This window comes from Elaeis guineensis, chromosome 10, assembly GCF_000442705.2.
Source record: "Elaeis guineensis isolate ETL-2024a chromosome 10, EG11, whole genome shotgun sequence".
NCBI lineage: Eukaryota > Viridiplantae > Streptophyta > Magnoliopsida > Arecales > Arecaceae > Elaeis > Elaeis guineensis.
In genome coordinates this window covers 3,823,242-3,847,366 of record NC_026002.2, presented here as the reverse complement: position 1 = coordinate 3,847,366, position 24,125 = coordinate 3,823,242, and the positions used below count along the sequence as shown (strand labels likewise).

Genomic DNA, 24,125 nt, shown 5'->3' with positions numbered 1-24,125 from the left:
ATTCTTATCAAATTAAGGGTCTAAATCTATTCAAATTTAATCACAGATACTATATATATGGTCAACCTATTGGATATATGGTTTTAAAAAAGAATTTGTGATTTCCAAATAGATTTTAAAATTAAATTTATCATTTAATTTTGTATTTAATTTTAGAACATGTCAGGCCATGATTTTAACTGTGAGAATTAAATCATGTAACCCAGCTAGGTTTTCCATGAGGAGAAAAACTTTTATTTGTATCTTGTTTGGAAAAACTTGAATTTGATTCTATTTTGGAATGAGAAGTTTGTCATGTATAAAAGTGGTGAAATAATTTTGAAAGATTTTAAAAATTTTGATATGTATCAAATTAAATTATGTGGCAATTTGATGTGTAAAGTTGCTAATTCTTTTGTCATCCATTCTAATGATTTGCTCTTTGGCATCTTCGTCTAGTCAAATTGGAAAAGATAGAATTAATAAGTTGGTGAAGGATGGTTTGCTTAATTTTATCGATCCGAATAAGTTTTCTATTTGTGAGAGTTACTTATATGACAAAATGACTAAGCTACCTTTTCCTTCTAAGGCCTAAAGAAGTGAAAATATTCTTGTTATAATTCATTCTGATCTTTGTGAACCAATAAGTGTGTATTAATGTAATGCCTATCTTTATTTTATCACGTTCATAGATGATTATTCGAGATTTGAGAGGGTATATTTATTGCACAAGAAAAATGACGCCCCTAGAAGTTTTTAAGAATTTTAAGTTAGAAGTGAAGAATGTGGCTGGGAGAAGTATCACAACCTTCCACTCAAAATTAGATTAGGGTAGTGAGTATCAGTCTGGATTATTCTCTATATTTTGCAAGGAGAATGGCATTGTGTACTTGTTGTTAAGCCTTCCACGTACTCTAGAACAAATTTTGGGTTGCTAAAAGGTATAAGAGGATTTTACTGGACATAGTTAGATCAATGTTAGCCCTTGCTAATTTAACCACTAACTTTTTGGATGAAGCTCTTTTCACTATAGTTTATGTGTTGAATCGAGTGCCTTCAAAATCGGTTGAGAAAATCCTTATGAACTTTGGTGTGGAAAGAAGCTTAAGCTGAATTACAAGATAGTTTGGGGTCGTGTTGCTCATGTTCTCATTCCTGATCCTAATAGAGATAAATTACAACCTAGAAATAAAATGTGCTTGTTTGTTGGTTATCCTAAAATTTTTTGAAAGGTACAGATTATTTGATCCGGTGGATAAGATAATTATAGAAAGCGGGCATGTGAGATTTCTTAAGATAGATTTGATTGTGAATTTCTTGGTGAAAAGTTTTATCTTGAAGAAGTCAATAAGTATATTCCACTTGAAAATTTCTCCAATTTGACTAATGTACCTGAGATAATGTCTCATAAAAGAAAGGCTTATTTTTGAGCTAGCAAGGAAAGGAAGCAGAGAAAAAAAAAACAAGCTTAACAATTTTCTCATTTGATTTTTATACATTTACTAGTGAAGTTTTGGAATGGATAAGGTTGAATGAAGATATTTTAGATCCGAAGAATTATGAGGAAGCCGTTATTGATGTGGATGCTAAGGAGTAAAAGTTAGCTATGAAAGAAGAAATGAAATCAATGTATAAATATAAAGTGTGGAGGTTTGTTGATACAACTAAATCAATTAAGCCCTTGAAGTGCAAGTAGATTTTTATGAGAAAAAAAAATTCTAAAATTAAAGTTGAAAGATTCATGGCTAGATTGGTAATGAAAGATTTTACTCAACAATATGGAGTGAATTATGATGAAATCTTTTTCCTAGTTGCTCGGATCCAATCCATTAGAACAATTTTAGCTTTAGTGGCTTACTATGATTATGAGCTATTCCAAATAGACATGAAGCCTGCATTTTTGAATGAAATTCTTGATGAAGATATTTACATGGAGTAGCCTAAGGATTTCATTGAAGTTGGAAATGAGGATAAAGTATGTAGGCTGGAGAAATTAATTTATGGCTTGAAACAGATATCCAGACAGTGGAATATCAGATTTCACAAAGAAGTTGAAGAGTGTGGATTTGTTCAAAATCTAGAAGGGCATTGTGTTTATGTTAAGACTGTGGAAGTCAACATTATTTGGAAGTCAACATTATTTTTCTCACTTTATATGTTAATGATATTCTTCTAGCTAGTGACAATATAATTCTTTTGATAGAGATTAAAGGTTGGCTATTCTACATCCTTGAGATGAAAGATCTCAGTGAAGCTTCATATATTGTTGGCATCAAAATCATTCGAGATAGGTTATCGAGAAAATTTTGTTTATCTTAGAAGAAATATATTGATACTCTCTTATATCGATTTAAAATAGATTATTTCTTAAAGAGTTCAATTCTCTATGATGGAACAAAAAAATTATCTGAGAAGTATTGTCCAGGCTCATCACAGGACAAACTTGATGAATCCAAATTTCTATATGCTTTAGCTATGAAAAGTCTCATGTATATGTTAATGTATACAAAGCTTGATCTTGCTTACATAATCGAAGTCCTCAGTAGATTCTAGTCTAATCTTGAGAAAAATCATTGGAAAGGAGTTAAAATAGTATTTTGCTATTTAAAGTGGATTAAGTTATTTATTCTAACTTATCAAGCTCATAAGTTACAGTTGATTGGCTACTCTGATTTTGATTTTTAAGACTATGTGGATACTAAAAAATTTACTTCTGATTTTGTTTTTACATTTGGAGGTGCAATTTCTTGGCAAAGTAAGAACTAACATTATGTGGCATAGTTTATTATGGAAGCTAATTAAGTGTGTGACTATTAACTTAGCTACAAAGGAAGCTGTATATCTTAGAAAATTTTTAAGAAGTCTTCAAGTGATACCTTGTGTGGAGCGATCTATAGTGATTTTTTGTGATAATACCTTTGCAGTTGCAACCACCAAAGATCTTAATTATCATGGCCAAAGTGAAGCATATTGAAGGAAAATATCACTATGTTAGAGATATATTGAAAAAGCAAGAAGTTCTTGTTAAAATGATATCTTTCAAAGATAACCTAGCAAATCCATTCACTAAGTGTCTTGCTATAACTATATTTAATAATCATGTTCAAAACATATAGGTTTAATGCTTTACTAATGTATTTTGTATTTTGAATTGTAATAAATGTTTTGAGCATTAATTATAATTCCATGGGATGGATATTTTGTAATATATTTTACTTTGATTATTGTAACTAGTCACTGAGTTAGTATTGATGAGCACTCACCATTATGCCCTGAGATTCAGCTTTCTTGTTAGGTTGCACTTGCGAGTATATACATAAAAGTCTCAATGCAACGTAAGAGTTGAATTTCAAAGTGTTCAGCTTTATAAGATATTTAGTGCATATCTCCTTAGTGGCTAATACTTAAACTGGAATAAAACTTTACTCGAGCTTTAATTAGGTTCTAAATATGATATGAACAGTAGTTGATTTGTATGGATTCTTTTTTCAATCTCTAATCTAAAAGTATATATGTTGTGTAGGCCTGCATTATAACTACACAAGTATATATTGGAAGATTTGAGATAACACCTATTATTTTGAAATATATTTTACTAAATAGTGGTACATATATATATTTTAAAATCAAGTGGGAGATTATTGGATTTATAATTTCATAAATAAATTTATGATTTCAAAATAAATTTTAAAAGTAAATTTATCATCTAATTTTGTATTTAATTTTGAAAGATGTCAAGCCATGATTTTAAGTGTGGGAATTAAATCATGTATACAAATAGAAATAAATTCAATATATGAATTTAATACAAGGAACTTGTGGCTAGTGAGTTATCCTTATATGGGAGGTAGAAAGATATATCTCTTGAGATATTATCTCTTAAAATTCATAATCTTTATTTATCACCTTTATTTAAATATTAAATATGATTTATGGAATTCATAAATAGGGAGTCTCTTGGTATCCACTATAACAAAAATGATTTTTGATGGTAAATTGTTTATGATATTTCTTATTATATGCTGCTAAAAATTTTTTTACTGAATTTTGATAAAAATACTGCTATCTTTCAATAAATATTTTATTATAAAGATCGCTACAAATTTATATTTTATGATATATAACTTGAAGTACTAAAGATCAAAACTACTATTATGATATTTAACTAATATATTGATAAATAATATCATAATTTATAAAATTTTTAAAAAAATTAAATCATAAATTATTAATTTTTTATATAGAGCTTGATTTAGTTGTATCGATCTCATAAAATATGTTATTTTATATATATATATATTCTTAATATTATTTATTTAACGATATGAATATTAATAAGTCAAATAAACTATTTTTATATTTTGATAATATAAGTTATTATTTGTTGGTTAAGAGCTTGTCGTTTAAACAAGAGATCATTGATTTGAATCCTCCTTTTATTTTAATTCGAAGATATAGTGATTTTTTTTTGATAATTTTTTATCGGCATATAAAAAGTGTAGACGTTAAAATTTTAAAGATACTTATATATGATGGAATTGAAAATTTAAAGGTACTTATATATGATGCTGAAATAAAAAGTTTTATTGATATTTTTTTGAAAATACTGATAATTAATTGCCAACACCATCTTAAGATGGTATATAAGAAAATACTATAAAAATATCAATAAAGATTTTTTAAGTATTCTTTTTGGCTTGTAGCTGTACTTAAAAATATCGCTAATGGCCATTTTTGTTTTAGTGATGACATTTGGTGTCTATAAATATCTCATTTGATCCTATAAATGAGATATGCTAAGAAATCTAGCTTGGTTGAAAGAAGCAAGCCAATCACTTGTAGATATCTTTTATTGCTATTCAAAGGAGGATATCTTTTATTTTGTTCAACAAAAGATTTCTTTTATTGTTGTTCAGATGAGGTTCTCTTTTATTGTTATTTAGATGAGGATCTCTTTTACTACCATTCAAAGAAAAATCTCTTTCATTGCTACTCAAGAGAGGATTTCTTCTATTCTTATTCAAAGGAGTATCTAGAGCTGCTGTTCTTGTGGCATCTTATTTGGTATGTGGAATGAGTTTTATAAGATTATTATAAAAATATTATGAAATTAGATATTTTATCTAACACAATCTATGGTCAATCTAATGAGCTCATACTGCAGTGTTCCTTAGTCCACATTGGCCATGGATTGGATTTACTCTAATACTATTTGTAATAATCTAGATATTCATAGGGGTGGCAATCGGATCAGGCCAGATATAAATGGGTCAGGTCATATACGGGTTGAGCCAAAAAATCTTTAACCTGAATCTAACTTGTTTATTAAATGGATCAGATTTTGAAATCCGAACCTGTCCCGTTTATTAAATAGATTATCTGATCCGACCCATGTAATCTGTTTACACAGTAACCCATATATAAAAAAAATAAAAGAAAAAAAAATGAAGAGAGATCCGAGACGGTGGAGCAGGATCGTGTCGCAAGCACGGATCAATACCTTGGTGGCTATGAAGCCGCAGACCACCTCCACTTAGGACTCCACCACCAAGTACTCAGAGGTGATGCCATGAAGACATCGATGAGGCCATTGCAGACCGATCATGACTGTGGATGGAGCCCATCGGACCAAGCGATGATGGCAGTGAGGTCGACGGCAGGATCTTTTGGCAGTGGATGGAGCCCAATCGGATTGCTAAAAAAAAAGAGGAAAGACCAGAGAGGGGTCCTCACCTTCACCGTGACCTTGTTCAGGTAGAACAAAACCCAAGCAACTACACAGCTGCAGATGACCGCCGCCCAAGGCTCCACCACCTAGCATCTGGAGATGATCGCAGTGAAGATGTCGAGAAAACCATTGCAGACAGATCACGATCGTAGATGGAGCCAATCAAACTGAGGGATGATGGTGGTGCGGCCGACGGTAGACCACTAGCAGTCTAACCATGGATGGAGCCGATCGGGTTGAGGGATAATGGCAGTGCAACTGACGGTGGACTACTGGCTATGGATGGAACCGATCGAGCTCCTTCTAGCGGTCAACAATGAAGGAAAACTGGTGCGAGTGGCCGATGGGAGCGAGCGGCAGTGCGAGCAGTTGCGGGGGCGGTGCAGGCATTGTGGGGGCAACAGCATGGAGGAATTCGCAAACCTTGGCACGCCTGTATGGAAGAGAGAGACGACGGAGGGTGAGGCAGAGAGAAATATTTAGGACTTTTTGGAGAAGAAGAAGAGGAATAAGGGAAAGCGGGGCGAGTTCTATGACTTCCTTCGCTCGATGGGTGGGCCACTCAAATTTCATAGATCACAGCTACGGGAATGGACCAAAATTGAAACGGTTCGCCCAAATTTTATCAAAGTCCAAATATTTTAAATAAAAAATATAAATAGGTTAAATAGGTTGGACAGGTTGAGAAATTTAAATTTAAATCCAACATGTTTAATAACTGAGTTAAACAAGTTGATCTGTTTACAATCCGAACCTGTTTAAATCAAATCCAAATATGTTTAAGATGGATCGAATGTGGGTTAGGTTGGCAGATCGGATCATATTTTGCCATCTCTAGATATTCATCCAAAAAAGATAGCTAGAAGATATATTTTATGTTTGCTGGTCTTATACAAGTACTTCAAATCTAGCTAGTGTATAACCGATATAGAATTAAACACATGCCCACATAGATCCACGTAGATGCATTCAATGTGCAGAAGACTTCTGTGATATGGATTTTCATCTTTTTCAGTTCCCTTCATCCCTATCTTCAGCCACTCTAACATTGCTTCCTTTTAAAGGTATGCAAAAAATTGCCAAACTACGAACCCGACCCAAATCGGTCTCTTTAGTTCAATTTGGATCGGATTTTTGCATATTCGATCTAGTTTTGGCTTGAAATTTTTTGGCATTGAAAAAAATTAGTTCAATTTTGGTTCAAGTTAAAAAAAAAAAAAAGCTTAAATTGAATCAACTCGCATTTATAGTATCCAGCCCAATAACATAAGCCACCCGATGCACCGGTTGCACCTAAATTCACAACATGACCCAACTTAAACAGAGTCTGATCCAATCAAATGCTCGCACTCACCTTGCCTTTGCTAGTGAAAATTTTGCTTTAAATAGAAGCAGCGCCTTGCTAATGGCCTTACATATTAGCCACCCTCCAGGACTTCCAAGACTTCTCTTCATTATTTGCATATTCACCACCCGAGCCCGGGTTCTCTGCTGTGCACCGCACGGTACGGTGCGTAGCACACCATCCATCATGCAAAGGATGGCTATGGGCCGTGCGTGGCCATCCATCGCGTAATGGATGGTGTGGTGCACATGCACCGTGCTGTGCACAGCATATGATCCACGCTATTCACCACCCTCCAGGACTTCTATTCAAAATCCTATACCAACCCCTTCCTGGTTCCTGTGGCCTCTTTCTCAATCCTATGGTCTCTCACCTCACTCTCAATCCTGCAGTCATGATTCCATGGTCTTTGCCTTAGAAAATTTCCTCTTTGTTGTTCTTCACCCTTTGCGCTGCCCTCTTTCCTCCTTTAGTTGGAACAAGAAGGGAAGAATCAAAAGAAATGGAAGAGGAGAGAGGCGGAGTAGGAGGAGGACCTCAAGAAGCTCCACTCCCTCTCTTCGACGTTGATCGCACCCTTGAGCATAACGATCCTGCTACCATCCATACCCTCGCACTAGCTATGCCTCCTCTTGGATTCCTCGTCTCTTGCACCCACGTAATATAGACCTACAAGTACTAGCCTTGAGCTAATGCCGTTTAGAGCTGGGAGAAGGATTTGGGTTGGTAAAAGTCTGGGGATCCTCTTTGTGCAATACATCTTAGGCACGTTGTTGCACCCATTTGATTGCATGATACCAGATGGAAAGGAGGTTGACATGGAAGGGGCATCAGGCCTTATGCTTCAGAAGAATGTCCCTGTTATTGCTTTGGTGAGCTCACGTCTACCACCTACTACATATGTTTGACAAAGTAACATGGTCATTTAGTTAGAGTTCTTCATTGCAATGTCTGATTCATGATATAAGCATTTCTTTCAGTCAAGCTAATTGCTCATCTAACATTAACTTATCACCTTTCTCATCCAGGTATTAGATCAGCATTTTTATGATGGTCTTCCCGATATTAAATATCGTTGGTATCATCAATATGAGTTGCGTCGCAATGCCTTGCGTGCATGTATGTCAAGTTGCGTGCATGTATATCTTATGTCACATTCGACTGCTACAATATGATATATGTATCTATATACATTCATGTATGGCCTCTTGCATAAATATGGAGCGATCTCACAATCTATTTCGTTTTGAATCATGTCCTTAGAGAAATGACAGGCATGAATGCTATATGATGGTCATCATAAGTCATAACAAGTTTACAGAACATCCAACCCTTACGTTATTCATAATCATCATCATCTTGTTTTTGGAAAGTTAATCTCCATATTCATGGTAGGTGCAACCCTGTTTGGCACATGCATTAGCAGGGGAATAGTGCTCATGAAAGAGTAGTCGTCATGCATACTCTGCAATGTTTATATCAAGGAAAAATAGCTGGTCAAGTGAGTGACCTAGTCGCAAGTGGCTTCTTTAGCATGAATTCGGTTTGACCAGTAAATTGCATATAGTGGCAAAAATAATTAGTGCTAAAAGAATATATATGTAGACTTACGTATAGCCGTAAATAACCAAAATAAAAAGAAAAAACTGGGAATTTGCAATACCAAAATTCTAGTGACAATGGATAAAAAGGTTATTTTCTTTTTTGCCACTCCATTGCTATAACTATTTAGCAACTATTCTATGATTTCTGGTGATAGATTTTTTTTTTTAATTTTTTGTTGCTAGAAGTCTAAATATATATATATTGATGTTGGGGTAAATCTATCGATCCCGACTTTGATCTCCACGACTCCGACTGACAACTCCGACTCGGCAATAGCCAACCGACCGAACGTATGACTCAAACTCAACAATAGCCGACCGACCGATCTGATGACTCTAACTTTTCATCAACCGATTGAACAATATCACCGACTTATGGCCGATGACCGACGATACGACAGAATCACCAACTGACGACCGTGCCTATTACCGACATACGGTCGGCTAATCTGCTCAATACGCCTTAACCGTCACGAACGGTTATCGACCGCATATCACGACGTCATAATTGGAAAATCAATGACCCACTAAGCGATTATGGCCCGATGATTTAGCACCATAAAATATGGAACCACATCCGACAATTACAAAAACTTTGTCTATAAAAAGAGAGTAAGGAAAACGAAGCTGGTAAGCCATTTCTGACCAGAACTCTGCTACTCTGAATATTGACATCTACTGTTCACCAACTTTTCTCTCTAACTTAAGCATCGGAGGGTCCCGCCGGACACAACTCCGATTAGTGCGGACGTTATCTCGCAAATATTCATTTTCGACGACAGACAATGGAGAGTTGGCTGCAACAATTGGCATGATTATAGTAAACTAAAATAGAACAACTCCTATTAGCAATATCACAATATTTGTTAGAATTGTCATTTCGAATGTTGCATTGTGCAATAAAATTTTAAACTCTTCCAAACCTAATCCAAACGTTCCTAAAATGATCTACTTGCTTCAGAACTATCTAGGCAACATCGTTTAATATATTATAATTTTCTTTGTGTGTTGATTCTCTACTATATATTACTTTTCTGGGACTTTTCTTAATTTTTTTATTGATGTAGATTATTCTCTTAAGCTAATGTATATTATCCTTCACACCTTTGAGTGTTCAAAGCAAAAAGTTATTTTGGAAAGCTACGCCCTATGATTGTGACATCATATGTGATATAAGTGCAAGAATGGACTTTGAGATCCAATCAACAAATGACCGGATAATATTCCTTGTTCAAAATGATCTAAGCGATCCTCCTAAATCAATACAAGATAATGTTTTTTAATTTGTTGAGATTGATTTGTATTATAACTTGCTTAGACATGCGTTCATCAAGTCCTCTCACGTGGCTATATACAATATCGATCCACGAGTCTAATAGTTCACGTAACACCCAATGCCAGAATCATTCGGCTGCAAATGTTGAAAGTACTAGTCGACGCCCAAATATTGTTGTTATATGACTATCCAATTCCAAACTCAACTCTCCGAAGCGATTTGACTTGTTCCATGCATCCAAGATCATCTGTTTTTGAAATCAATTCTAAGCCTTGAAAAACGAGTGCATGCAGACCAACTGCATGGGAGAGATTCATTTCCTTTACAGGTGCAAGAAGAGCCACTTTACCACACGACAAGGACTGCAGGAGAAGAGACCAAGAATTTAAGAAGCTAGTCTACAAAGCTTGCTTCGCCTCACGTAAGGAAACACCTTCATCCCAAGGCTTGAACAATGCCAGAGTCCCGGTCCCCCCCCACTGTTGCACGCTATTGACCACAGTAACGACTATAAATACGGTTATTTGACTAGACATATCCATATTGGAATTATTAAAAAATGAAAAAGTAACTTTTAATTTTACAAAAAAAAAGCTCCTATGAATAAACACCTTTTGGTTTACCAACCATTAGATCAGGTGTTACGTAGACCGTAAAACACCCCAACCTCCCTAGCTCTTTCATCTATCAATATAATTATCAGAGCCATTATCATGTGATCCAATTAATAATGGATGTCGTGAAAGAAAATGAATCATTTTTTTCATATAAAAAATATAATACGAACCTCTTTTAGACATAATCACATCATGTACGTAAAAGATGGATTCATATCCATAGTAAATCATGATCGATTATTCTTTTGCAGTGTTTGCAAATTAAATTTTAAAGCATTTCAATTTTTTTCTTCTATCCTTATGCATAGATCTTAAAATGTGATCATTATGTGATTACAACCAGAACCAGTAAAATGCGATGGTATCCTATTGGTCCTCCATTTTTACTTCAAGAAAAAGAAAAGAAAAAAAACTCCTATGGCGATGATTATTTGTTGTTGTAAGAAAAAATAGTAGCAAAACGATTGGCTAAATACTTCTCTTAGCTGATACATACTTATTTTGAAAAAAGAAATTCTTTGTGCACCACAGATGGTGTAGAAAATCTAATATAGAGTATATCGTCTCAACCGATTGGTCTACATAGTCATCGCTTTTCAATGCACATTTAATGCTTGTAGGTCGATTTTTTCGTTTAAAAATTTTGTATGACAAAAATATCCTACTTTTTAAAAAAAAATTATTACATCCTGTAACATAATATAGTCCAAGATATCATAATATGGCCTCGAATATGATAATATGAGAAGGATATTTTTATCCAACCACTTTCCAACGTGTATTTAATGCCTGCAGATCGATTTTTTCGTTTGAAAATTTTGAAAGACGAAAATGTTTCTGTTCTTTAGAAAAAAAATTATGATGATATCTTGTGCATATTATGGATGCAAGATGTCATAATATGGACATAAAATGTCATAATTTTTTCAAAGAACTGATATATTTTTATTATACTAAATTTTTAAATACAGACATTAAATGCGTGTTGGAAAATGATGACTACATGGACCAATCAGATAAGATGGTATACTTCATATCAAATTTTCTACATCTCTTACGGTGCATAAAATAAATTTTATATTTTGAAAAAATATGATTTTATTAAGAATTTTGCTACGGCGCGTATATCATAATTTATTTTCGCAGATCCAAACAAAACATCTGCTGTGGCGGTGGCGGGCGGTCACCCAGCCGTCTTCGGTGCGACTCTGGACCGAGAGGGCTATGACATCAATGGATGGTTGCGTGGTTGAAGTGGTGTGCACGGGGCGACGACAGCGGCGCATCCATGCATGGGCGGTCCGAAGACCCGTTCAGGGCCCAGGGAGTAGGATGTCCACAAATACGATATGGATTTGTTCCATATTTATCTTGGAATGGAATACAACATATGCGGTTAGGTAGCACGCGCAAGACAGACTGAATTGAGTGAACTAATTTTTTCAAAACATACAAATTAAATAAATAAAAAATATAAAATTAAATTTTGGCCCTAAATGTAACTAAACAAAATAAGTATCAAAGAGAGAGTATGTACATGACAAACTAAATTTTCAATAATAATAAAAATAGAACAAAACAAAAATATTATTTTTTTGATAAAAAATATTATTTTTTAAAAAATCAAATGTCTTTTAAATTAAAAAATAATGAACTAAAAAAATAGATAATTAAACGTCATGGCATGTAATCTTTTATATGTTTAATTTTTCTTACGAATAAGTTACTTGGACAAATGATGGAGAGAGAATTTGTTAAAAGTTATACATCTAGGTTGGGTTTGGAATGGGTTGGACTATTATCCACACACACGTCGGATCTACTATGGGTCAAAAAGATCTTACTTCATTAAGGTCTATTCAAGTTGGGTACTTGATAGGATGAAATAAATTACCACCTTAGTAGAGGGGTGAGCGATGGACATAGGGTAACATAGCAAAATTGAATATGGACGGAGGGTAGTGCAGCAACTAGGTCGGAACCCTTCCTTCTCAATATCAATCAAGTTGAAGTACAGACATATGATACATCGTAAAGTAGAAACTAAAAGGCTCTTTTATTTCTTATTGATCATTATAGATGCCATTGGGTATTTCAACTTTATTTTTGATGAAATTGGGTATGAGAAAGCTTTTGTGCATCATGTTTGGTGCAATAAAAGTGACGTGAAGCATACCATCTAACCATCTTAAAGCACGTAGCTACTACTTTTCATCACGCATTTAATAGCATATTTAATGTCTGCAGTTTTACTTTTTTCGTTTAAAATTTTAAATGACAAAAATATATCTCCTGTTCCGAAAAAATTATGACATCCTGTGACCATATTATGACATCCTGAGGTTACATTATAACTTTCTGTATACAGAAAGTCATAAATTTTTTTCAGAAGTCGTAAAGAGGGAAAGATATTTTCGTCATCGAAAATTTATGAAATTTTTAAATGACGAAAATATCCTTCCCTCCTTTATAACATTCTGTGGCTAAATTTTGAACAGGAAGTCATAATTTGACCACCAGATATCATAATATGACCACAGAATATTATAATTTTTTCAAAAATAAAGAGATATTTTCATCATTCAAAATTTTAAACGAAAAAATAAAACTGCAGGCATTGAATACATATTGGAAAGAGGTGACTATATTGCCCAATCAGATGGAACGGTGTATATTTTCTACACCGCATGCGGTGTATAAAGAATTACTCACTTGGATATTCATAGTTGGAATCGGGTGGGGCAGACCTTTAAAACAATTATAACGATTGTTTATTGAAAAAAAATAGATGACCAACATTAATAAAAGAAAAGAATGATGTGAGTTTTCAAGAAGTTTTGGAGCAAAACCCTCTTTAATTAGTTAAATAGTTAAAATATTTTATATTGTTCATTATTTTTACTATGTAATAATTATTACAATACAACATTAGTTATTATTTACATTTTTGCTATTAACATATGTGACATAACTAATTTGCTCTAAAACAACCATAATGGCCATTATTTTAAATCACGACCACACTTCTCTTTATTGCTAAAATCTGCAAGTTTATACCTAATTTGGTTCCTATCCAAATCATGTAACTTTTCATGTCCAACCTATTCCAATCCAGTCGCGCGCGCGTGCGCACGCGCACAAATATATCTATGGAAAGATACATATATAATATCTGTTTAAGCAATATAGTGGTAACACAATACTAAGTCAAGATAAGATATAGTTTTAATTTGATGTTTTCGCCTCAATCCACATCTGAATCCTATAATTTTACTGAAAATAATATACAGTTTTATCTTTAAACGTTTCATAATTTTTGTTACAAAACATATTATTTGTATTTTAAAATTGTATTACTCAAATAATTTCCAAATGCTGATGAAATAAGGCTTTTCAAACAATGCAGCCCATTTAGGACCCGTTCCTCTCAGTCCAAAAGCGGTGCAATAAAAGCTAAGATTCCATCTTTTCAAGGCTTGACTCTTAACCTAATTCTTGGATGTATAAAATTTGGATTGAGATACAGAGTTTCTAGACCTCTACCACCTAGCAGATCTGGATCCAAGTTAGAAAGATATTTGATCCGATCCGACCCGACCCGACCCAATAGCGTCCTTATAAATCTTCGCGCCGTGCTCGTTCACTCAAGAAGACCCTCCCATCTCGTCTTACACCCCGCTCCTTTCTTGCACCAGGCCCATGGATTCCCTCTCCATTGCCACCACCTTCTTCTTCCCCCTCGTCCTCATCCTCTTCCTCTTCCACCTTCGCCGCCGCGCCCAGTCGCACCTCCCACTCCCGCCAGGCCCCCGTGGCTGGCCTCTCCTCGGCTCACTTCCCCTCCTTGGCCCCCTCCCCCACGTCGCCCTCGCCAACCTCGCCAAGCGCTACGGCCCCATCATGTACCTCAAGCTCGGCACCCACGGCTTCGCCGTCGCCTCCTCCCCGTCAGTCGCCCGTGCCTTCCTCCACACCCTCGACATCCAGTTCGCCGACCGGCCCATCAACGCCGCCGCCCGCAACGTCGGCTACGCCGGCGAAGACCTCGTCTGGGCCGACTACGGCCCTCGCTGGAAGCTCCTCCGCAAACTCTCCAGCGTCCACCTCCTTGGCCCCCCGCACTCGCCCAGTGGGCTCCCGCCCGCCGGGCCGAGGTGGACCGCCTGGTCCGGTCCATCCTCGACATGAGCCGCCTCGGCGAGCCGGTCAAGGTCCACGGGATGGTGATGCGGACGCTGGCTAACGTATTGGGGCTCGCCATACTGAGCCGGCGGGTGTTCGACTCGGAAGGGGCCGAGTCGAGCGAGTTCAGGAGGATGGTCTTGGAGGTGTTGAGGCTGTCGGGGTTGGTCAACATAGCGGACTTCATACCGTCCATGAAGTGGCTGGACGTGCAGGGGATCGAGCGTAGCGTTAAGAGTCTGCACCAAAAGTTCGACGCGCTGATGACTCAGATGCTGAAGGAGCACGCCGAGACCGCCGGCCAGCGGAAAGGGAGGCAGGATTTCGTGGATTATCTCCTGGCCAATTGCAAGGCCTCGAATGGTGAGGTTTTGCTGTCTGATGTCAACATCAAGGGACTTATTGTGGTAAGATATATGTGAAATCTAATCTCTGTCCGTCTTTGGACGCTGTTTGGCAGCTTACTAAACTAAGTGGCCAAAGGGTAGAAGTAGTATGGGTATTATCTATTTAAATATATTTTTATATTTAAATTAATTTTGATATATATAAAAATTTTAGAATTTAATTAATATCTGTATTCATATCCATCAAAAAAAAAATAGATATGGATATGGATAGACAACTATTCGATCTGTATCCGAATATCCGAATTTATATAGAATCCTATATAATTTTATATAATACTTATTAATTTTTAAAATATATATATAACTATATAAACATGTTATTATCTATTTAAATTTATTTTTATATCCAAATCAATCCGGATATATATAAAAATTTTAGAATCCGACTAATATCTGTATTCATATCTGTCAAAAAAAAAATAGATATGGATATGGATAGACAACTATTCGATCTGTATCCGAATTTATATACAATCCTATATAATTTTATATAATACTTATTAATTTTTAAAATATATATATAACTATATAAATAGATATTATCCATTTAAATTTATTTTTATATCCAAATCAATCCGGATATATATAAAAATTTTAGAATTCGACTAATATCTGTATTCATATCCGTCAAAAAAAAAATAGATATGAATATGGATAGACAACTATTCGATCTGTATCCGAATATCCGAATTTATATACAATCCTATATAATTTTGTATAATACTTATTAATTTTTAAAATATATATATAACTATATAAACATGTTATTATCTATTTAAATTTATTTTTATATCCAAATCAATCCAGATATATATAAAAATTTTAGAATCCGACTAATATCTGTATTCATATCCATCAAAAAAAAAATAGATATGGATATGGATAGACAACTATTCGATCTGTATCCGAATATCCAAATTTATATACAATCCTATATAATTTTATATAATACTTATTAATTTTTAAAATATATATATAACTATATAAATAGATATTATCCATTTAAATTTATTTTTATATCCAAATCAATCCGGATATATATAAAAATTTTAGAATCTGACTAATATCTGTATTCATATCCATAAAAAAAAAATAGATATGGATATGGATAGACAACTATTCGATCTGTATCCGAATATCCAAATTTATATACAATCCTATATAATTTTATATAATACTTATTAATTTTTAAAATATATATATATATAACTATATAAATAGATATTATCCATTTAAATTTATTTTTATATCCAAATCAATCTGGATATATATAAAAATTTTAGAATCTGACTAATATCTGTATTCATATCCATAAAAAAAAAATAGATATGGATATGGATAGACAACTATTCGATCTGTATCCGAATATCCAAATTTATATACAATCCTATATAATTTTATATAATACTTATTAATTTTTAAAATATATATATAACTATATAAACATGTTATTAACTCGATTTATCATCTATTTAATAATATCTTTGATTCTGTAGTTATAAAGTTTAATTATCTAAATAATATCTGTAATTATATCCATACTTTCAATATCCAAATTTTATCCGTGTTCGTTTAAAATAAATATGGATATGAATTTTTGCATCCGAATAATATTCGTATCGTATTTATATTCGTCAGATAAAATAAATATGGATATAGATACGATAGTATCCGATTCATATCTGATCCGATTTCAGTCCTATGTAATATAGGTTAGTTTATTATGAATAACTCAGACATGAATTTTAATCATGCATGAGGTTTACATCATAAAATATTATATAGTATTGTCAGAAGATGGATAACCATCGAATAAGACAGTTTTATCTATTATATATGACATATTTTTGGATGACCGCGTTCATCTCATGATAGCAATCATCGCGCGCTGTATAGTATTTTATAATACAAATAGCATCTTAAGTCAACTCAGAAAAAGATATTTATAGAAAGATAGTTGTTCAATAATTGGCTTGCAATCTATCATCCACAAAAGAATATAGGATCCTTTACGGTGTGTGGTTTGAACTGTAGGATGTTGTGCCGTACTCGATGGCTATTATGAGAAGATGAACGACTATCAACAAGATCCATGCTCTCAGCCTTAACCATTGCTAAACCACTCGCAGCCAAGTCTATATATCAGTAGCTCACTTTGGAGTGACCTACACCCCTGTTGTCATTATATATATATAAATATCTTATCTACTGTTTCATGTTTATGATGTTCGTGGCTGCACATACTGCTTTCCAAAGTTCCCATCTGACAATTTATACGTTACATCAGGATATGTTTATCGCGGGAACGGATACATCCTCGATAACGATCGAGTGGGCGTTTACTGAATTGTTAACGAACCCTTCAGTCCTCAAGCGTGCTCAGCTCGAGATGGACGAAGTAATCGGCAGAGATCGTAGGTTCGAAGAATCCGACATCCCAAAGCTCCCATACCTTCAAGCGATATGCAAGGAAGTTCTTCGGAAGCACGCGACTACACCACTAAACCTCCCCCATTTAGCCAGCCAAGACTGCGAGATTGGTGGTTACTACATCCCTAAGGGAACAAGGCTTTTAGTTAATATATATGCTATTGGAAGGGACCCTGATGTATGGGACAACCCTCTCGAGTTTAAGCCTGAGAGGTTCTTAAGTGGTAAGGATGCCAAAATAGACGTGAAAGGCACTGACTTTGAGCTGATACCTTTCGGAGCTGGGAGGAGGATTTGTGCTGGTAAAAATCTGGGGATGCTATTTGTGCAATCCATCTTGGGCACATTGATACACGCATTTGATTGGACGGTGCGTGATGGAGAAGTGGTCGACATGGAAGAGTCATCTGGTCTTGCACTTCAGAAAACCAATCCGGTTATGGCTTTGGCTAGTCCTCGCTTAGCACCTAGTCTATATGCTTGACCAAGGTAAAATAATCTTTTTCTTTTTTTTTTTTTTTGTCCTCAATGATAATGTTCAGTTTTTAGTATATGCAAAAAGTTTTGTAAAATATAATTAATTAACTTTTAATCTAATATCAATTCATCACCTTCTTCGTGCAGGTACCGGATCGGCGTCGTTGGGGTTCATATTATTAAGATATGGTGACTGGCTTGGCAGATATGAATCTCGATATGCAGCCTCAAATACATGCGACATAAGAAAGGTCTTATGTCACTTTTGGCTACTATTAATATGAAATGTATCAATAAATACATGTATGAGTCCTTTTCATAATTAAATATGGGGATCTCCTACCATCTACTTCTTATTTCCTCAAAAACCATATTGTGTGGGTGGAGCGGGAATAGAAATTAATAAGTTATGTTTAATTGTTGTATTTGGAGATTTAAGATTCATATTATCAAATTTGGAGCTACTTGGCTTGGCACATTTATTAGAATGGGAATGATGCTCATTTGAGGACATATCTTCATGCACGATATTCAGAAATTGATAACATACCTTAAGCTAATGATCCTATCTCATCTTCTGAAAGCTATAAACAAGTATCAAGTGCTTGATAAAAGGATGCAGGTAGTGTCATCCATATTTGTTTGGTGGCTTTGCCACACTAATATTGTCTATTTAAGTCTTTTTGAATTAATTGATATTGTAATAATCTACGATCTTATCAAAAAAAGACTATCCAAAAAATATTATTTTGGCTCATAACTCTTGTTTAAGATCTATCCAGTACATAAACGATGTAGAACTAAATACATATCCAAACAGATCCCACTATACTCACTTATTTAAACTCTAGTGTCCTCATTAAGATAAAAGTTTAAATCTATTCAAATCCAATTACAAACATCATGATTAGTATATGGTTAATTCAAATAAGCTTGTACTTTTTATAGTATCCCCTAGTTCATATAGGATATAAACTGGATCTGCTCTGATACTATTTATAATAATTCAATATCTCATATAAAAAAATTAGCTGAAAAATATTATTTGGATCTATTAGCTAGTATTGTATAAGTACTCAAGCTCTATCTAATATATAACTGATATATAACTGAACACATACCTGCATGGGTCCTCGTAGATGCTTTCAACATGTACAAAATTTTCATGACATGGATCTTCATCTTTTGCAATTCCTTCCTCTTCCTATTTTTAGCTACTCTGGCATTGTTGCCATTCAGGGGTTCAAAAAACCAGCAAAACCGCGAACCTAACCCATAGCTATATATCTTTTTGGTTCAGTTTGGATCGAGTTTTTCCAAATTCGACTTAGTTTTAGTTTGAAATTTTTTGGAACCGAAAAAATCAATTATATTTTGGTGTAAGTTCTAAAAAAACTAGCTTAAACTGAGCCAATCCAGTGGACCAGTCACACTTAAACCTAGCTACAATATTACTTGAGAAAATCAAATCCGGCCCGGACAAATGCTTGCACCTACCTTGCCCTTATTATTGAAGTCTTCATTTGAAGTAAGAAAGTATCTTTTAAACAGCCAATGTTGGACCAAATATAAGCAATGCATTATTAAGGACTTCACATTCTATCCATACGATAGCACATCAATGAATCTCAATTATTCACTTATTCTCCACCCACTATGGCTTTAATTCAAAATCCTAGCCATCCGCTTCCTAGTTTCCATGGTCTCTCACCAGTATCTCAATCCCACGGTCTCTTGCTTCTCTTTCAATCCCACAGTCTCGATCCCACGGTCTCCACCCTAGAGAATTTTCTATCTGTTGTTCTTCACGTGGTCACCCTCTTTCCTCCTTCAATTGAAGAAAAAAATCAAAAGAAATAAAGCAGGAGAGATAGAAGAGGAGGACCTCAAAAGCCTCCACTCCCTCCTCTTCAGTGCCTATCTCACCCTCAAGTACGACAATCCTGCCGCTATTCACGCCCTCGCACTACACCTTCTCCACTTCCTCCACTCCCGCACCCACACCCCTATCAATGCTGCCTCCATCGCTTCCATCTTCACCCAAGCCTCCTAGGTGGTGGCCGCCATCTCCTGCTCCCTCGTCCCCAACTTCGAAATCCAATCGATAGTTCCTTATCCTCCCTACTCTTTTTTTATCTCATTTTTTTTCTCTTTGATGAGGTGGCATTGATTAGAGAGACTAGGGCTCTGATGATTGAGGCCAGTCCAGGCTGCAATTGATTTATCGTCAACTTATAATAGAGGTGATGATGTTATAGCAGGCTCAATAAACCAATTTGAATTTTTCACTTTGGTTTGAACTAATTTTTGCATGAGATCGGTTTGATTTTGTTTTTGCATGGTTTTAGAAAACCAATTTAACTTGGTTCAATTTCAAAAACAAAATCTCTAAACCAATCTGCTTTAAACTGTGTGCACCCCTATTGCTATTTACCACCCCAAAAGATCTCTTTGCAGGGGTCTGAGGTGTATCTTTGGTGTGAAAGAAGGGTTCGCCTTCCCTTTTGCGAATCCATTGGATCATCTATTAGTCGCTTTGAAAGTTGTGTAGATGGATGCATGATTAAGTTTAGAGTTCTTTGAGATTTGAGAGGTAGGTGATCCATTGGTGGATCGGAAGATACAATCCGAATCCCTTTACATGGTATGACTCCACGCAAGACCTTTGGTGGATATGGTGTTGTCAAGCTTTTTGATCTTTGCCAACAGGCCTCCAGCAAGCCATCATTCTCTGCCGCTCTTCCCATCACGTTGGATGTGCCCTCAAAGAACCAAAGAAGGGTTGCCTAGGATACATTCCCAGACTCTCTGATATCGACCAACAAACTTCTTTAATTTTAGTTGGGTAAGATAAGAGGGAAAAAATTGAAGATGAATATAATACAAAGCAAAAAATATATATTCATACATATTGATAAAGATTAATGCTAAGGATATAATTTATCAAGTCTTATTTTTATCACTAGCAACTATATAATCATTATCCTAATGTACTGCTATATAAGATTAGGCATTACTAGATCAATAAAAAATAAGATTACCTAAGTTCTGTCAAGCTGGTCACAATTATCAACCAATATCATATGGAAGAAGAGGAGCCAATGATTAATGGCAAATAAAGGTTGGTTTTTAACGGTTGCACTTTTTAGTTTTTGTCTAAGCTTTTTAAAATATTTGTAGAAGAAGAGGAAAGCAAAAGAAAAAGAGAGAGAGAAAAAGAAGATTTTATCATCCCTATTTTAAATTCATTTGATACATCCTAGGGTTATTTATACTCGTCTACAGACTTCAAACCATAAAAATAATATAGACTGATAAAGAATCATGTTAATAAATAAATTATTATGGATTATTATGTGATCACTAAAATCATACAATCAGGTTAACAAAGAAAATTGTTATGGGCTTATATGTAATCTCAAAAATCATGCTAACACTTCCCATCAAACTCAAGGTGATATTGTAGGTGCCAACTTAAGTTTGAAAATTATTACTTTCTATCGACAAAAATATTGCAAAAGAAAAGGTCAGTGCTCAAAAAGAAGATAGATGAAGCCTCATGATCATCATGAATAGAAATGCTATAGAAAAGAAGATTGGCACTCAAAGAGATGACAGACGAAGATCGATAATCTACATGGATAAAATATCGTAGAAGAGAAAACCGGTGCTCAAAGAGAAGATTGCTGGAAGTCAATGATTCTTGCAAACAAAAATATCAAAAAAGAGAAGAAAAAGATTTTAAACTGGACGGCGAAGAGTCAGAAGTAGAAAATATCTAAAGAGAAGGAAAATATCTCAAACTGAACGTCGAAAGAATCAAAGAAAAAAAAACATCTAAAAAAAAAGAAAAAGATCTCAAAGTAGAAGGCGAAAGAGCTAGAAGCAGAAAAGCATTTAAAAAAAAGAAAAAGACCTCAAACTGGACTGCGAAGGATGCAGAGATAGAAAAATGTCCCAGAAAGAAGAAAAATATTTCAAACTAAGTGGCGAAGAAACTGAAAAAAAAAAAATACTCAAAGAAAAGGAGAAGATCTCAAATCAGGTAATTAGAATCTTTGAGTATTGATCGATTGAAAAATAGATGATCTACAACTCCATTAAAAAATAGAGGATTTGTACGGAAGTAGAGATCGATAGATTGGCAACAGGGACCTTTAATGCTTGGATATGCCAATTCTTATGAAATGCTTTCCACAAGTGCATGTTTATTGCATTTTATACAGAAATAGTTGTGCAAGTGGATGAAGTTGTAGCACTTCAAAACAAGATTGAAGTATATGATATGGACGTCTGTTGTGATTCTGCAGTGATGTTAGCTTTTATGTTTAACAATGATCATATTAGCTTTACTAGTAAGATCCTAATATCTAGTTCTTAAGAACTAGTCTGTTATGCTCGGTTTGCTACATTTGTTTATGGGGACAAAATATTCCCAAAGATAGAACAATTTTGATCATTGATTTAATGCCCTTTCATGTGCTTATGAAAAAACAAAAGGAAAAAAACACTATAACCATCTCCTCAATAGTTAGATTTAAAAGAAGAAGAAGAAGGCTAGCTCTACTTGTTAGTTTCTTTTCTTCTCCTTCTTCCTTTTTTTTTTTTTTAACTGACAATTGAAAGGAACTGATCCTTGGAGCATGCATAACAGTGATTGAAACTGAGCTCTCCCTCACACAACCAGTAGTACATTGATTCACTGGATGTGCTGAAATCTTAACCTACATTTAAGTCCTAGCAATAAATTTGGCAGATGGTCACAGGGCCACTTAAGATATCACTGCCAGCATCAAAGCAAATCGTAGTTCATCACTTGAACACGAACATTGATTAGGCCCTGAATTCGTGCTGCTCCTTGTGGTGAATAAAGTCGATTGACCTACAATTTGGTTTTCCCAAAGAATCTAATAATATGAAGGTGGCAACTAATAGAGTTGGTTAAATCACTATGGGATGTGCACTGGTGGCCTAGGTTCAAGTTATGTTTCCATCCTACTAAAAACAAGTAGGTGTACGCGTATGTCCCTCCTAAGACAAAAAACAAGAAAAAAGTAAAATATAACAATATGACATGAATTTGATGCAGGGTGTACTTCTCAGGAAAATAATAATGCTATAAATTCCTAAACTGAAATTTGTCAAACCTGATTTCTGATTGGTCAAATTATTCTTCAAGTTATTCCCGTCTATTTGAATTAATTGAGAATTATAGAATGATTTATCAAGACTAAAGCTGAAACCAATTGCAGAAGGGAGAGAGCCATCTGTTTGATTGCAAAGCATAGCTATTTCGACACTGCAAGTTTGTCCCTTGACGCCTCCGATTTCTAAGACTCTCGTGATGCTTCTGCAGTAATTTGGAGAGTTATTTTCATATCCTGAGAGACTCTTCGTTCAGAATTTGTCAAAATCAATTTTGATGACAATATCAGAGATGGTCGGGATAGTACGGATTTTATCATTCAGGATCCAGATATTAGATTGCTGGTGGCCAGGGGTTCATAATATTTTGAGCTTTCTGTCTAGGAGCTGAGCTTCATATCGTCTGAATAGATATTATTTATGCCAAACAGAAGTTGCGAATGAAAAAGATTTTTATAAAGCAAGATTCTATCATCGTTATCGACTGGATCTGAGACAACATGAAGCAGTTGGAGGCTAGTGCGCTTGTTTGTGACATTTGAACTAGTCATCTTTCAGTCACGATGTTTGCCTGACATATTTTTTAGATGACGAACAATACAGCAGATTAGATCACATCTGTTGTAAAGCACTATGGAGATTAGACCTGAAGACAGGATAAGAAGTGCCCACCAGTCCTGCAGAATTATTTGTATTTTGATTTTCGGACTGTACTTATATTAAAGTGATATGATTATTCATTTGTATCAAAAAAAAAAAATCGAAACCAATGTCTCTCAGCATCATCATATTTATATTTTTAAAAATAATTATATATATATATATATATATATATATATATATGTATGTATGTATGTGTGTGTATATATATATATATATATATATATATATATGTATGTATATATCTATATACATACATACACTTTGGGAAA

At 34.6% G+C, this 24,125-nt stretch overlaps 2 protein-coding genes across 2 annotated transcripts in view; one reads left to right on the top strand and one right to left on the bottom strand.

The window, feature by feature from the left end:
• LOC140852081 (annexin D5-like) overlaps nucleotides 1-24,125 on the bottom strand; it is a 207,683-nt gene that overhangs the window by 15,455 nt on the left and 168,103 nt on the right. The gene's annotated exons all lie outside the window — the stretch shown is intronic.
• On the top strand, nucleotides 14,185-18,536 carry LOC105053154 (flavonoid 3',5'-hydroxylase). The gene is given in 4 exon segments (XM_010934208.3): nucleotides 14,185-14,663; nucleotides 14,666-15,138; nucleotides 17,429-18,060; nucleotides 18,196-18,536. Coding segments are annotated over 3 exon segments (1,515 nt in total). The 5' UTR covers nucleotides 14,185-14,248; the 3' UTR covers nucleotides 18,056-18,060; nucleotides 18,196-18,536.